Raw genomic sequence first — 14,002 nt, 5'->3', positions numbered from 1 at the left:
GAGCATCCTTAAAGTAAAGAACTTCCTCTTCTTCATTGAAGCTAGCCGAGACGTAGGGCTTCAAACGGTGGCCATTCACTTTGAACACATCCCCACTCTTCATGTTCTTGATTTCAATGGCTCCATGGGGAAAGACTTGAACTACTTGAAATGGACCACTCCATCTTGATCTAAGTTTGCCCGGAAACAACTTTAATCTTGAATTGTAAAGAAGCACAAGTTGGTTTGGCTTAAAATTCTTCTTCACAAGCTTCTTATCATGATATGCTTTGGTTTTCTCCTTGTATAACTTGGCATTCTCATATGCCTCATACCTCAACTCATCAAGCTCACAAAGATCAAGCTTCCTCTTCTCACCGGCCTTGATAAAGTTAAAATTTAACTTCTTAAGTGCCCACAATGCTTTGTGTTCAAGTTCCACGGGTAGATGACATGCTTTCCCATACACAACCCTATAAGGTGACATTCCTAAAGGTGTCTTGAATGCCGTTCTATATGCCCACAAAGCATCATTCAACTTCAAACTCCAATCCTTCCTTGAAGTGTTCACCATCTTCTCTAGGATATGTTTGATCTCCCTATTTGAAATCTCAACTTGTCCACTAGTTTGTGGATGATAGGGAGTGCTCACTTTGTATTTCACATCATACTTCTTGAGTAAGGCTTCAAGGGGCTTGTTGATGAAATGTGATCCTCCATCACTAATGAGAACCCTAGGAGTGCCAAACCTTGAAAAGATGTTCTCCTTGAAGAATTTTATAACCATCTTGTGATCATTTGTCTTGGATGCCACGGACTCAACCCACTTTGACACATAATCAACACACACAAGAATATATAGATTGCCATAGGAACTAGGGAATGGTCCCATAAAGTCAATGCCCCAACAATCAAACAATTCAACTTCCAAGATATTAGTTAGGGGCATTTGATTTCTTGATGAAATGTTTCCAACCATTTGGCATCTATCACAACTAGTAACAAAATTAAGCATATGCATCTTTAAATATGGTAGGCCAAAAGAATCCACTAGTGAGTACCTTTAGTGCGGTTTTCTTCCCTCCAAAGTGTCCTCCAAGCGCATATGAATGACAATGCTTAAGAATGCTTTGAACTTCATCTTGGTGCACACATCTTCTCATTACTTGATCTTTGCACATTTTGAACAAGAAGGGATCATCCCAAATGTAGTGTCTTGCCTCCTTTAAAAACCTTTTCTTGGCTTGGTAGTCAAACTCTTTAGGCACAAATTTGCCTCCACTAGCATGGTAGTTCACAAAATACACAAACCAAGGCAAAGAATCTTTTCTAGTAGTCATGACAAAAAGACTCTCATCCGGAAAAGATTCACACAAAGGGATGTGAGAATCATCACCTCCTTCTGCAAATCTTGACAAGTGATCCGCAACCAAGTTCTCCTTTCCGGGCTTGTCTTTGATCTCAATATCAAACTCTTGTAGCAAGAGTATCCATCTTATAAGCCTTGGTTTTGCATCTTTCTTGGACAAGAGATACTTCAATGCACTATTATCCGTGTGCACAATGACTTTGGCACCCAACAAGTAGCTTCTAAACTTCTCCAAAGCAAAGATGATAGCAAGCAATTCCTTCTCCGTTGTGGTGTAGTTGAGTTGAGCATCATTCAAGGTTCTACTTGCATAATAGATGGCATGGAGAAACTTGTCCTTCCTTTGTCCCAAAACCGCTCCAAGTGCATAGTCACTAGCATCATACATCAACTCAAATGGCATACTCCGATCCGGTGCACAAATGATAGGAGATTTGATAAGTAACTCCTTGATCTTCTCAAAAGCATGTAGGCAAGCCTCATCAAACACAAATTGTGCATCCTTGACTAGCAAATCACAAAGTGGCTTTGATACTTTGGAGAAGTCCTTGATAAATCTTCTATAAAAACCGGCATGGCCAACGAAGCTTCTCACGGCCCTCACACTTGTAGGTGGCGGCAACTTCTCAATGAGCTCCACTTTTGCTTTATCAACCTCAATCCCTCTTGGAGAAACAACATGCCCCAAAACTATGCCTTCTTGAACCATGAAATGACACTTTTCCCAATTGAGTACAAGGTTGGTTTCTTCACATCTTTGAAGTACAAGATCCAAGTAGTGAAGACAATCATCAAAAGAAAAACCAAAAACACTAAAATCATCCATGAATACCTCAATGGAGCGCTCCACCATGTCACTAAAAATTGACATCATGCATCTTTGAAAAGTGGCCGGAGCATTGCATAAACCAAAGGGCATTCTCCTATATGCAAAAGTGCCATATGGACAAGTGAAAGTGGTCTTCTCTTGATCTTCCGGTGCTATAGGGATTTGATTGTAGCCACTATACCCATCAAGGAAGCAATAGTAGGAATGGCCCGCCAATCTCTCCAACATTTGATCAATGAATGGCAATAGGAAATGATCCTTCCTTGTAGCATTGTTAAGCTTCCTATAGTCAATACACACCCTCCAACCCGTGGGGAGTCTTTGTGGCACAAGCTCTCCCTTCTCATTTGCTACCACGGTCACTCCACCTTTCTTGGGCACAACTTGAACCGGTGACACCCACTTTGAATCCGAGATGGGATATATCACTCCCACATCAAGTAGCTTCATGATCTCCCCTCTAACAACTTCTTTCATAGGAGGGTTGAGTCTTCTTTGAGCATCCCTTATTGGCTTGATATCATCTTCAAGGAGAATTCTATGCATGCACAAACTAGGGCTCAATCCCTTGATATCGGCTATGGTCCATCCAAGTGCTCCTTTGTGTTCTCTAAGCACTCTCATAAGCTTACTTTAATGCAAATCACTCAAACAAGAAGACACAATTACGGGCAACGTGTGGTTTTCACCAATAAAAGCATACTGTAAATGTGTAGGAAGAGGTTTAAGCTCAAGATTAGGGGGGCATGCAATTGATGGGCGTAAAGGAGTAGGGTTAGAAGGATATACCTCAAACTTGGGAGCCAAGTGTGGTGTGTAGGGCCTCACGGCCTCAAGTGTGCTCAACGCCTCAAGTGTCTCATCTTCCATGAAATTCATGCCATTGTGCATGATACAAGCTTCCAAAGGATCCTTTGTTGATGTCTCAATGAGTATATTCTTCACAAATTTGTCAATGCAATCCATCACTTCAATCCGGTAACAATCATGAGCTTGTGATGGCTTCTTCAATGCATCAAAGACCCTAAAGGCAATGGTAGTGTCATGAACGGTCATGGTCATAAGCCCTTCCTTAACATCAATTTTGGCACCCGCCGTTGCCATGAATGCACGGCCAAAGATGATAGGTAAGTCATTTCCACTTGTTTGTACCTCCTCCATGTCAAGAATAATGAAATCCGCCGGTATAATGAGCTCATCAACCTTCACAAGAACATCCTCCACCACTCCTCTTGGATACACAATGCTCCTATCCGCCAATTGAAGAGAAATAGTGATGAGAGAGATTTCTCCAAGACCTAATGTCTCATACACATGATAAGGCATAAGATTGATGCTTGCCACTAAATCTATCAAGGCTCTCTCAAAAGATTGGTTTCCAATGGTGCAAGGGACGGTAAAGGAGCCCGGATCCTTCAACTTTGGTGGAAGCTTCCTTTGCAAAACGGCACTCACTTGCTCACTTATTACCACCTTATCATTCTTCTCAAATTGTGTCTTGTACCTCTTGTTTGTGCATAGATCCTTCAAGAACTTGGAATAGGAAGGAATGGTTTTGATGGCATTGAGGAGTGGAATGTTGATGTCCACTTTCTTGAACAACTCAAGAAGCTCATTCTTCTCTTTTTCTTTCTTTGCCTTGGTTTCTTGCTTCCTTTGAACTTGAGGATATGAAAGTGGTGGCTCAAAATCTTGCACTATATTCAAAGGAGGGTTGAATGTCATACCTCTCTTGAATGGTCTCTCGGATTGCTCTTTCTCTTGCTTCTCCTTGATGCTACTCTCGGCCTTGGTATTAAAGTTGTCCTTCAAAGCCTTAGGATAACCACCATTGTACCCCAAATTCACCTCACTATCACCTAATTCCATGACTTTCCCTTTGTTCTTCTCTTGCTTCTCAAATTCAGGTGGTGCAAGTGGCTTTCCTTGTTGTGCCTTGGTGTGCTCCCTAGGTTGCTCTTGTACCTCTTCCTCAAAGCTTGGCAAGGTTACTTGATTATTGTACTCCTTGCCACTTCTCAAGGTAGTGATAAGTTTAGCTTGCTCATGCTTTGGATTGTTCTCAACCATGCTTGGAAACACACCTTGCTTCCTTTCTCTAACCTCATTGGCCAATTGCCCTATTTGCATCTCAAGTTTGTTCAAACCATTGCTTAGAATGTTGATCTTTTCATTTTGCTTGGCTTGATTTCCTTTGCTCTCCATGATGAAACTAGTTAGCAAATCTTCAATAGAGGGTTTTTTGATTACCTCTTGATGCATTTGTTGTTGTTGTGAAGGAGCTTGGTAGGGTGCCCTAGGAGCTTGATATGAATTGATGGCTCCTTGGTTGTTGAATGAAGAGCTACTAGCACCTTGATAGCCACCATTAGGCCTTTGAAACCCTTGGCCTTGCTCACGACTAGGATAGGATGGTGTTTGAGGTGCTTGTGGTTGGTCACTCCATCTAAAATTTGGATTGTTTCTCCACCCCGGATTGTAAGTGTTGCTATAGGGATCATTCATTGGTCTTTGTTGATAACAAAGTTGGTTGCATTGCTCCATAAATTTCGAAAATGAACCTCCTTGAGGGCATTGCATTGTCTCATGTTGCAAGCTCTCACATATCATACAACTATGCTCCACTTCCTTGCTTGCCATAGATGAAGATGATGTATAGCTAGAATTCCCTTGTTGAGCATTGAGAAGCAAATGAAGCTTCTTGTTCATTGTGGCCTCTATCTTCTTCAACTCTTGTTGCACATTGATGTGAGGAGTGTCCATGTCAAATACTTCTCTTCTTTGTTGCTCTTTCATAGATAAGTTCACATCCTTCATTGGCAACCTATCACTGACATTGTCCCAAAGTTGTGAAGTCTCACTCAAATTGTCAAGAACCTCTATGGCCTCCCTTTCGGTTTTGTCCATAAAGCTTCCTCCACATGCATAGTCCACTCTTCTCCTTGTCTCTTGAGTCAACCCATTGTAGAAGAAGTTAAGAATCATCCACTTGGTGAGACCATGATTAGGGCAACCATTTTCCATATCTTTGAATCTCTCCCATGCTTCATGAAATAGCTCATTAGGTTGCTCCCTAAATTGCATTAAGAGTTGCCTAAGAGCATTGGTCTTTGATGGTGGAAAGAACTTTTGGAGAAAGCTATTTTGCATTTCCTCCCATGTGTGGATGCTTGCGGCCGGCAATTTGTATAACCATTGCTTAGCTTTGTCCTTCAATGAGAATGGGAAAAGCCTTAACCTTAAATTGTCCTCATTAATTCCATTTAGTTCTACGGTTGAGCAAGCTTCACAAAATTCGGTGATGTGCAAATAGGGATCACTACTTGTCATTTCATGAAAGCTAGGTAACAATTGCAATGTACCCGGCATGATCTTAAATGCATTTGCACAAGGTGGAAGCACAATGCAACTAGGATGAGTGGCCAAAAGAGGTAGTGTAAAATCTCTCAAGGGTCTTTCTTCCTCTAGTGGTGGTGGTGGTGGATTCCTATTCCCCATCCTTGCTTCCTTTGGAGGTGATTTTTCCCTTGGCTTCCTTGTACCTCTTTCTCTTGATCTACCCCTTGTAAACTCTATCAATTCCTTCCCACTTCTCAAAATAATGTGTGAACTTGAAGTGGTTGGGTTTTCACTCATACACCTATCAAGAGAGCAAGAACACTATAAGTCACAAGGATAAAAGAAAGAAACTCAAGATAGCATCCAATGTCAATAAAAGAAAAGAGTAACTAACAAATGTACACAAAGTAATACACAAAAAGTGAAACAATTAAACTAAAACGCAACAGAAAACTACTTTATGACCTCTGCTCAGTTTTTAGCTTATAACTTTTAAACCGCTGATCCGATTTTGACGTTCTTTATATGGTTGGATTCAGGATGAAAAAATAAAGAATCTTACGCGAACCAAATTTGCAAAGAAGCAACCAAACAAAGCAGTTTAATCCATAAAGAAACACTACGTTTTCTAACAAAGTAAAAACAAATTTAAAACTAAAAATTTGAATTTTTTTTTTATCTTTTATACTAAATAAAATTAACCCTAAATGCAACCCAAGCTTAGGATCAAAGTCCAAGGACTCCAATCCCCGGCAACGGCGCCAAAAACTTGTTGTTATCCTACCTCAAGTGCAAGGTTGTCAAGTTTTAGTATGGAAATGAAAGTAGGGGGTTGTCGTACCCAAGAGATTGGATTAGGATTTCAATCACAAGCTAGATTGATTTTAGGGTTATAAAACTAACAAACAACCTACTATGTACTATGTAAAGTCAAGACTAAACATAATGGTATGTGAAAATGTGTAGTGTTGAGTTGTTGTTTGGTTGATAGATGGTACGTAATACTAAATTATTTGAAACTAACAAATGAAAATACAAGCAAATTGAAGTACAAATTAAATTCAATGATGATGAAGGATTTAGGGTTATTAGGGGTTATTAGGGGTTCACACTAACCCTCCTATGTAACAAACAATGCAATTAATGATTATGCCAAATTAGATAGATTAAATTCCCTCCTAACCCCCGATCAAGGTAAATTAGGGCACATCCTCTTTCATGTTATCAACTATCCCAACCAAGGTGATAGGTAACTACCTAAGATTAATGCCATAGCAAACCCTAAGTGCATAAAGTTCTAAGGATGAGGAATCCAAGCAATTAAAACAATCCAACCAAGGTGTTTTTAAATTACCATGCTCTTATGCAACAAGCTTTAGAAACTAAAGGTTACCAATCTTCAATTTCTACATGACAACATTTCTCATATGCACAAGTGGTAAATTCACACATATAAGTCATGATCTTTAAACTAGCATAAGAGCATATATATCCAAAATGACATTTATATCAAAAATCACAAAGTCATTACATGGTTGGGCTAGGGCTAGATCCCTAGCCCCAAATCAAGAAACTACTCACTAGCCATAAAAGTTACAAACAACATCGCAAATTGAAACATAAATGGAAACAAGAAGGAAAAGAGAAAACTCTAGATGTTGAAGCCAAGCTCCCAAGGGGTGTCACTCCTCCAAGGATGCCCAAAATAACTTCTTGTCCCAAGTGCCTCCAAGCTCCTCTTGCAATAATGGTGGTGAATATGGTAGATGGGTGTTGTGATGGTGTTTGGCTTTTTGGAGAGGAAGAGTTGATGGAGGGAAGATGGAGAAAAGAAATGATGTAGAGAGATGAGAAAAGGCTAGGGTTTTGGAAGATGGAAGATGAGATGTGTGTTTTTGAGATGAGATGATGAAATGAATGATGAAATGAATGATGAAATGAGTGAAATTAGAGAGGATGGAGGGGGGAGCTCGAAAATGAGAGAGTGTTTTATGGTTTGGGTGAGTTGTTATGTCTAGAATATGTGGCTAGGATTAAAAGAAAATGAAGGGATAAGGTTTGGTTAATTCAAAAATGAGAATCTTTCATCTTATCCCTCAATGGATGATCCTTAAAGGATGTTGAGATAGGTAAATGTTCTCTTTGCCTCATTTAGAGCCTTCACATTGTGGTTTCTGAATTTTGCTTAGAATGGGCAAACAAAGGAGAAGGAAAGAGAGCATGTGATAGGCAATTACCCAAAATAGAAAAATGCCTTGGGACCACTTTATCCTTTTGCTGACAGGATTTTTGAGCTGTGTTTGGAGAGCAATTTGGAGGCCTTAACAAACTCCGAAATTTACGTTTTGTATATCAATAGAAAGCCCTGGATGTCTTCTTTCCAACCATATATTATATGCTTCAATCCAAGCTCAAACCAAAAAGTTATTCCCCACACAATGCAGCTGACTCAGTTCTCCTCCGGTGCAGTTTTGGGCTGACTTTGAAATTCAAAATGAACACCCTAGAAGTCTCCAAATGTCACAAAATTTAACCTGGAATAATTTCAAGGTGTTAGCTTCTATCTCCAATTGGATTCATGTTAAAATCTATTAAGGAGAATAAATGGTGAAATTTCTCATTTTATTGTTTGGAATCTAAAAACACAAAACTAAATGAAATGTAAAGCTTTTAATCAAATGAACTCACAAAATCTAAATAAGAGGAATATAAAAGGATATAAATTTATGAACATATCAAAAAGCGGTTTACACATCCATTTGATGTAACTCTAAGTCATAATGAGCTACAAGTGCCATGATGATTCTAAGTGAGTCCTTCTTAGACACTGGAGAGAATGCCTCTTTATAGTCAATGCCTTCCTTCTGAGTGAAACCTTTGGCCACAAGTCTGGCCTTATATCGCTCGATATTGCCTTTAGCATCGCGCTTGGTCTAAAAGACCCATTTACAGCTGACTTTCTTACAATTATTAGGCAATTCGATGAGATCCCAAACACAATTCTGGTCCATTGATTTCAATTCTTCATTCATGGCATCTATCCATTTACTAGATTCATCACTTTCAATGGCTTGTGAAAATGAAACCGGATCTTTCTTAATCCCAATATCATAATCAGATTCATGTAAATACACCACATAGTCATCTGTAATGGCAGGCCTTCTTTCTCTCTAAGATCTTCTCAAAACTACAGGTTGTGGTGGTTCTACAACATTTTCAATGACGATATCTTCATGGAGTGGAGATGCATTTTCATTACGTTGTTCATTCACCTCAGGTTGCAGAGCATTCTGAGGAATAACAACATTATCTTGAAGAGGGAAAAGGTGGTAGGATATCCACTCTTATTTCTTCAAGATTCACCTTTCGTGATTCTTCACTCCCACTAATTTTGCCATTCTCTAGGAATCTAGCATTGCTAGTTTCAACTATCCTCATACTATGGTTAGGACAGTAAAATCTGTACCCTTTAGACTTTTCTGGATAACCAATGAAATATCCAGATATTGTTCTTGAGTCTAACTTTTTCTCATGTGGGTTAAAGATTCTTGCTTCCGTTGGACAACCCCAAACATGTAAATGTCTTAGACTAGGTTTCCTACCAGTCCATAACTCAAAAGAAGTTGTTAAGACTGCCTTACTAGGAACTCTGTTTAAGATATACATTGATGTCTTTAAAGCTTTAGTCCACAATGATTTAGGTATAGTAGTAAAACTCATCATACTCCTAACCATGTCTAAAAGCATACGGTTACGCCTTTCAGCAACTCCATTCTGCTGTGGCGTACCTGACATTGTGTATTGAGTACAAATGCCATGCTTTTCAAGGAATTTGGCAAATGGGCCAGGATTTTGTCCTGACTCATCATATCTACCATAAAACTCTCCACCTCTATCTGATCTCACAATATTAACCATTCTATCTAATTGTCTCTCGACCTCAGTAATGTACACCTTAAGGATGTCAATGGCTTGAGACTTTTCATGTATTAGATATACATAACCATAACGAGATAGATCATCTATGAAGGTGATAAAGTACCTCTCTCCAGTAAAACATGGAATGGAGAATGGTCCGTAAATATCCGTATGTATTATCTCAAGAAGCTCAGTGCTTCTTGTGGCACCTTTCTTTAGTGTGTTTGGTTTGCTTTCCCTTAATGCAATCCACGTACACACACTTCAAAGTCAGTGAAGTCTAGATTATTCAAAATTCCGTTCTTCACCAATCTCTCAATTCTATCCCTGGAGATATGCCCCAGTCTTCTATGCCACAAGATTGAAGATTTTTCATCAATTAGGCCACGTTTTAAACCAACATTTGAATGCAGGGTTACTAAAGATTGTGCAAACTCATGATTCAAAGAAATTTTATATAAACCATCATATAAAATACCAGAACCAACCATAACTGAATTAAACATCAAACTGAGTTTTCTACAACCAAATAAAACTGAATATCCAGCAATATCCAAAGTAGATAAAGAAACTAAATTCCTAGAAATCGAAGGTACATAAAAAGTGTTCATAAGATCCATCTGATGACCCGTCTCAAGGAGTAAGCGATAGGTTCCAACAGCTAACACTTCCGCTTTAAGACGGTTCCCTATATAGACAAATCTTTCACTTTCCTTCGGTTTCCGGCTTATAAGGTATCCCTTTCTTTTTGAACCAAGCTTTACGCTTGTTGCAATCTTTCTTTACATGTCCTTTCTTGCCATAGAAGTAGCATTTGATAATGAAGTTACTTCCATTGCCCTGGCTACTTTCCCCAAGTCCATTTCTTTTCATTGGTGGAAATTTATTTCCTCTTTTCTTAAAACCTCCTTGAGTTACAGCCAGCACAGTTTGATGCCCTTCTTGCCTTAATCTCACTTTCTCTTGAATACACATACCAGTCAGCTCATTCAAATTCCACTTATCTTTGTGAGTGTTATAGTGGATCTTAAATGGGCCGAACTGAGCAGGAAGTGAGTTGAGAATGAACTGCACCAAAAAAGATTCATCCACCTGCATTTCAAGGGCTCTAATTTTTGCAGCTCTGTCAGTCATATTAAGGATATGATCCTGAACTCCCTTGTTACCATCATATCTCATAGTAGTTAATTCTGCCATGAGTGTGCCTGCAAGTGACTTATCAGCTGATTTAAAGCATTCTTTCACAGCAGTTAAGTATTCCATTGCACTATCAGTCTGAAGAAGGGATGTCTTGATGTTATTTGCAATAGTCATCCTCATAAACATAAGACTGAGTCTGTTTGATCTCTCCCAGGCTTTCAAAACCTGTTCTGCATCATCATTAACTTCTTCAGGTCTTTCAACCAAAAGAGCCATGTCAAGATCTAACACACCCAGCGTGAATTGAACCTGCTCATACCATTCAGAAAAGTTTGACCCATTGAGGGTCGGAATGCTAGATGCATGGGAGTGCAAGGAAGTGGGAACATTCACTTTAATAAAATATCAATGCTCACGTTTAGACCAAAAGTCTTTAATATAGAATTTTAATATTAATCAAATATAGACAATTGATATCACTATGGTAACTTCTTTGGGCGAAACCTTAGTATATCTAGTGTCTACTATTCTTATAGGTACAAATATTATCACCTATAAAGGTATAATGTATTTTATGTCACTTACATAGTTAGACATGTTACCTTTGGGTATCCAAATCTACCTTACTTAATTACATAAATTACATTACCCCATCCAGTTCATAATTAATTGAAGATGACTTCCTTTGGGTTAGTCTCAATCTCCTAATTATGACTGCCATCGAGAATATTATTGTCTTTTATATCATTTTGTATTGATTAATCTTTCATGTAATTTAATATTCATGAATCAAGCTTATTAATTTGGGTCACTTTGGCGACTATCAAACAATAAACCATATGAATACAAAATTAACCAACAATATTCTCTGATAAATTTTATACAATATCAATTCTCTAATGTAGAACACTAATAGTTTAAATAAAAGTATGAAACCATTAATCAAAATGAGATTTAGATGAAATACTAGACAAGAAACCACTCACAGTTTCGATATCATTCTTGTAATTTGTATTGGAAACAAATAAAATGATCAACAATAATTCTAGTTAATTAAAGTTGTACCCAATATCAAATAATTCTAAGATACATTGATTCATAACCATGCTCTGATACCAATTATTAAAAAATCAATGAATAAAATTATGCGGAACTTCAACACTTGAATACAATATATCTTAAGGATAATGAAGTTAAGATCAGAGTTACATATCGTTGTTGGCCATTGAGAATTGATGGAGACTAATGATTGAAACTTCTTAGACAAATCTTAATCCTGAGACTTTTTCTACTCTACGTCTCTCTTTACACAGGTTATTTCTTTTACTGATGCAATAGTTAAGTTACACAATATGTTCAAGGGTTTGTGTCTATTATAGAGGAGAGTAGAGGGCCACAGAAACTGATAAGAACGTGCTATTTAGAAAACCACCCATCATAGACTTTTATCTAAAAGCAGTTATGTGTTTACTGGCTTCCTTAATTTGTGGAGTCCAACATACATGAAAACATGTAGTGGGTAAATGGGTCACCAACGTGAAACTAACAAGAGATAAAAATGATGGCTATTGCATGGCATGGTGATCATGACTTGGGCTGGAGTTAGAGTGAATTTTCGGGTTAAGAGGAAAGAAAAGCAAATAAAAGGCAATGATGGTTTTAATTAATTGATTTGGCATAAATAAAAGCCTTTGGTTGGTTATTGGGCTGTTTAGCCTAGAGTCTTAGACTAAACACTCAATTAAAAAGGCCCTAAGATATTGGCCAACCTATTAGAAGCCTCTTGGGAAACCAAAAGCCCTGACACACAGCCCAAGAGCCTTGTCAGAAACCTGTCCCACGCAAGAAAGGAAGTGTCTTTTCAGTTTTCCCTCCAACAGACACAAGCATCCTTTTATAAAACCAACTCTTGTTCAGACCAATTCCCCCACGGAATTCTAAGTTTTAGAAAGAGAGAGAGATTTAGAGAAAGAGAAAGAACAAGAAGAGAAGAAGAGGGAAGCCAAAGAAGGAGGCCAACCCGAGAAGAAGGAAGGGAGTTTTCAGCCTGTATTCTCTTTTGAAAAACTCAGCAAAAATTGGTAAGAACCCTCACCCTACCCTCTAAGTCTAATTTTCAATACTTTTTAACCTTGTTGAATGGCTAGGGTTAAGTACATCTAAAGAAAAATCCAAGAGTCTCACAAACTAGTCCTGCTTGGCTATTTTTGCATTTTCTGACCTTGCATGATAAAAATTGAATTATGTACCAATCAGGATAGAAACTTGCAAAACTGTTTTTGTGCATGAAATTAGACATATACACCTTTCATTTAAGCCAGCAATCATGCAAATCCCATTTATATTGAGTAAGTTATGCATTTTCAAAGTTGCCCTAAAAATTTGCCTATTTTCTGCAACTTTTTCAAAGAAAATTCTTCAGGTTTGCATGCTCGAATTTTGTTTTACTTAGAGACTTGATTTGAAATTTTTACATTAGATTTTAGGACTGATTTTGGACTTGTACCAATTGGTTTTACTTGATTTGGTTCATTATACCCGAAAAGAACATTTTTACCACATGAACAGTGGTTATGCAGCAAAACCAGTTTTCTGGTGTGAACTTTGTTCTTTCGAAAATATACTTACACTACTTCAATTGCTTTTAAACTTTTTTTACAAGAGTTTTAGTATGTCTTCTAATTTCCTGTGAAAAATCTTGTTCAAATTATTTTTGTGTGATTTTATAAAATTCATTGAGCAGGTGCTGCTCATTTGCATTTTTAAAGAAACCAATATGCCTCAAAACTGCCATTTTTGATATTAAGGTTTTGTGGCCTAAATTGTTGGTTCACACTAGTCACAAATCACCCCTGGGATTTTTCAATGAGCATGAGAAAGTTCATTTACCTCTGGAATAGAATTTGGGTTGTCAAAACCCCATGTTTTTTAATAAAACCAAGGCTACAGCATACCTCTTTTATGTTATAGACTTTGTGTTGATTTTTAAGCTTCCAAATATGTTTACATGCATTATTTAGAACTTGTTTGAGGTCATAGGATGGATGTTTATAGGTTAGAGGTCTCAGATGCCACTTAACTTAGCCAATACGACATCAAAACCCTATAAAGCCCCAATTGAGTTTGAGAATGTGAAATCTGATTCCCTTTGTATTTTGGGATTGATTTTCAGTTTGGTAGATCATAGCAAGGGCAAGAAGCTTCAATTGAGGTAGGGGGAGCTAGTCCTTTTCAAACTCTAATTTTCAATATGTTTCAATTCATAGTTATATGATTAAAAGTATTTACTTTCCTTAAATGCTTGGCTCGAATTGGTTGTTTGTCTTAGATGTTTTAGTATGTTTTCTGGCTGTCATGCTTGATTAGAATTAGGAAATTAACCATGAAAGGAAAATGTGATTTATTTAGTTAGTTGTAAATTAGTTATA

The 14,002-nt window shown here is 37.8% G+C and overlaps 1 protein-coding gene across 1 annotated transcript; it reads right to left on the bottom strand.

The window, feature by feature from the left end:
* Nucleotides 1-10,139: 10,139 nt before the first annotated feature.
* Nucleotides 10,140-11,674, bottom strand: LOC147285943 (uncharacterized). Its single transcript, XM_086239270.1, has 2 exons — nucleotides 11,665-11,674; nucleotides 10,140-10,966 (listed from the first exon to the last, which is right to left on the bottom strand). Exons 1-2 carry the CDS (start codon nucleotides 11,672-11,674, stop codon nucleotides 10,140-10,142), a joined length of 837 nt encoding a protein of 278 aa, XP_086095396.1.
* Between the last annotated feature and the right edge of the window lie 2,328 nt (nucleotides 11,675-14,002).

Source organism: Dryas octopetala, chromosome 4 (assembly GCF_963921425.1).
Source record: "Dryas octopetala chromosome 4, drDryOcto1.1, whole genome shotgun sequence".
In the NCBI taxonomy this organism is placed as follows: domain Eukaryota; kingdom Viridiplantae; phylum Streptophyta; class Magnoliopsida; order Rosales; family Rosaceae; genus Dryas; species Dryas octopetala.
Note: the sequence above shows the minus strand (reverse complement) of the source record. Positions and strands in the feature narration are given on the sequence as shown.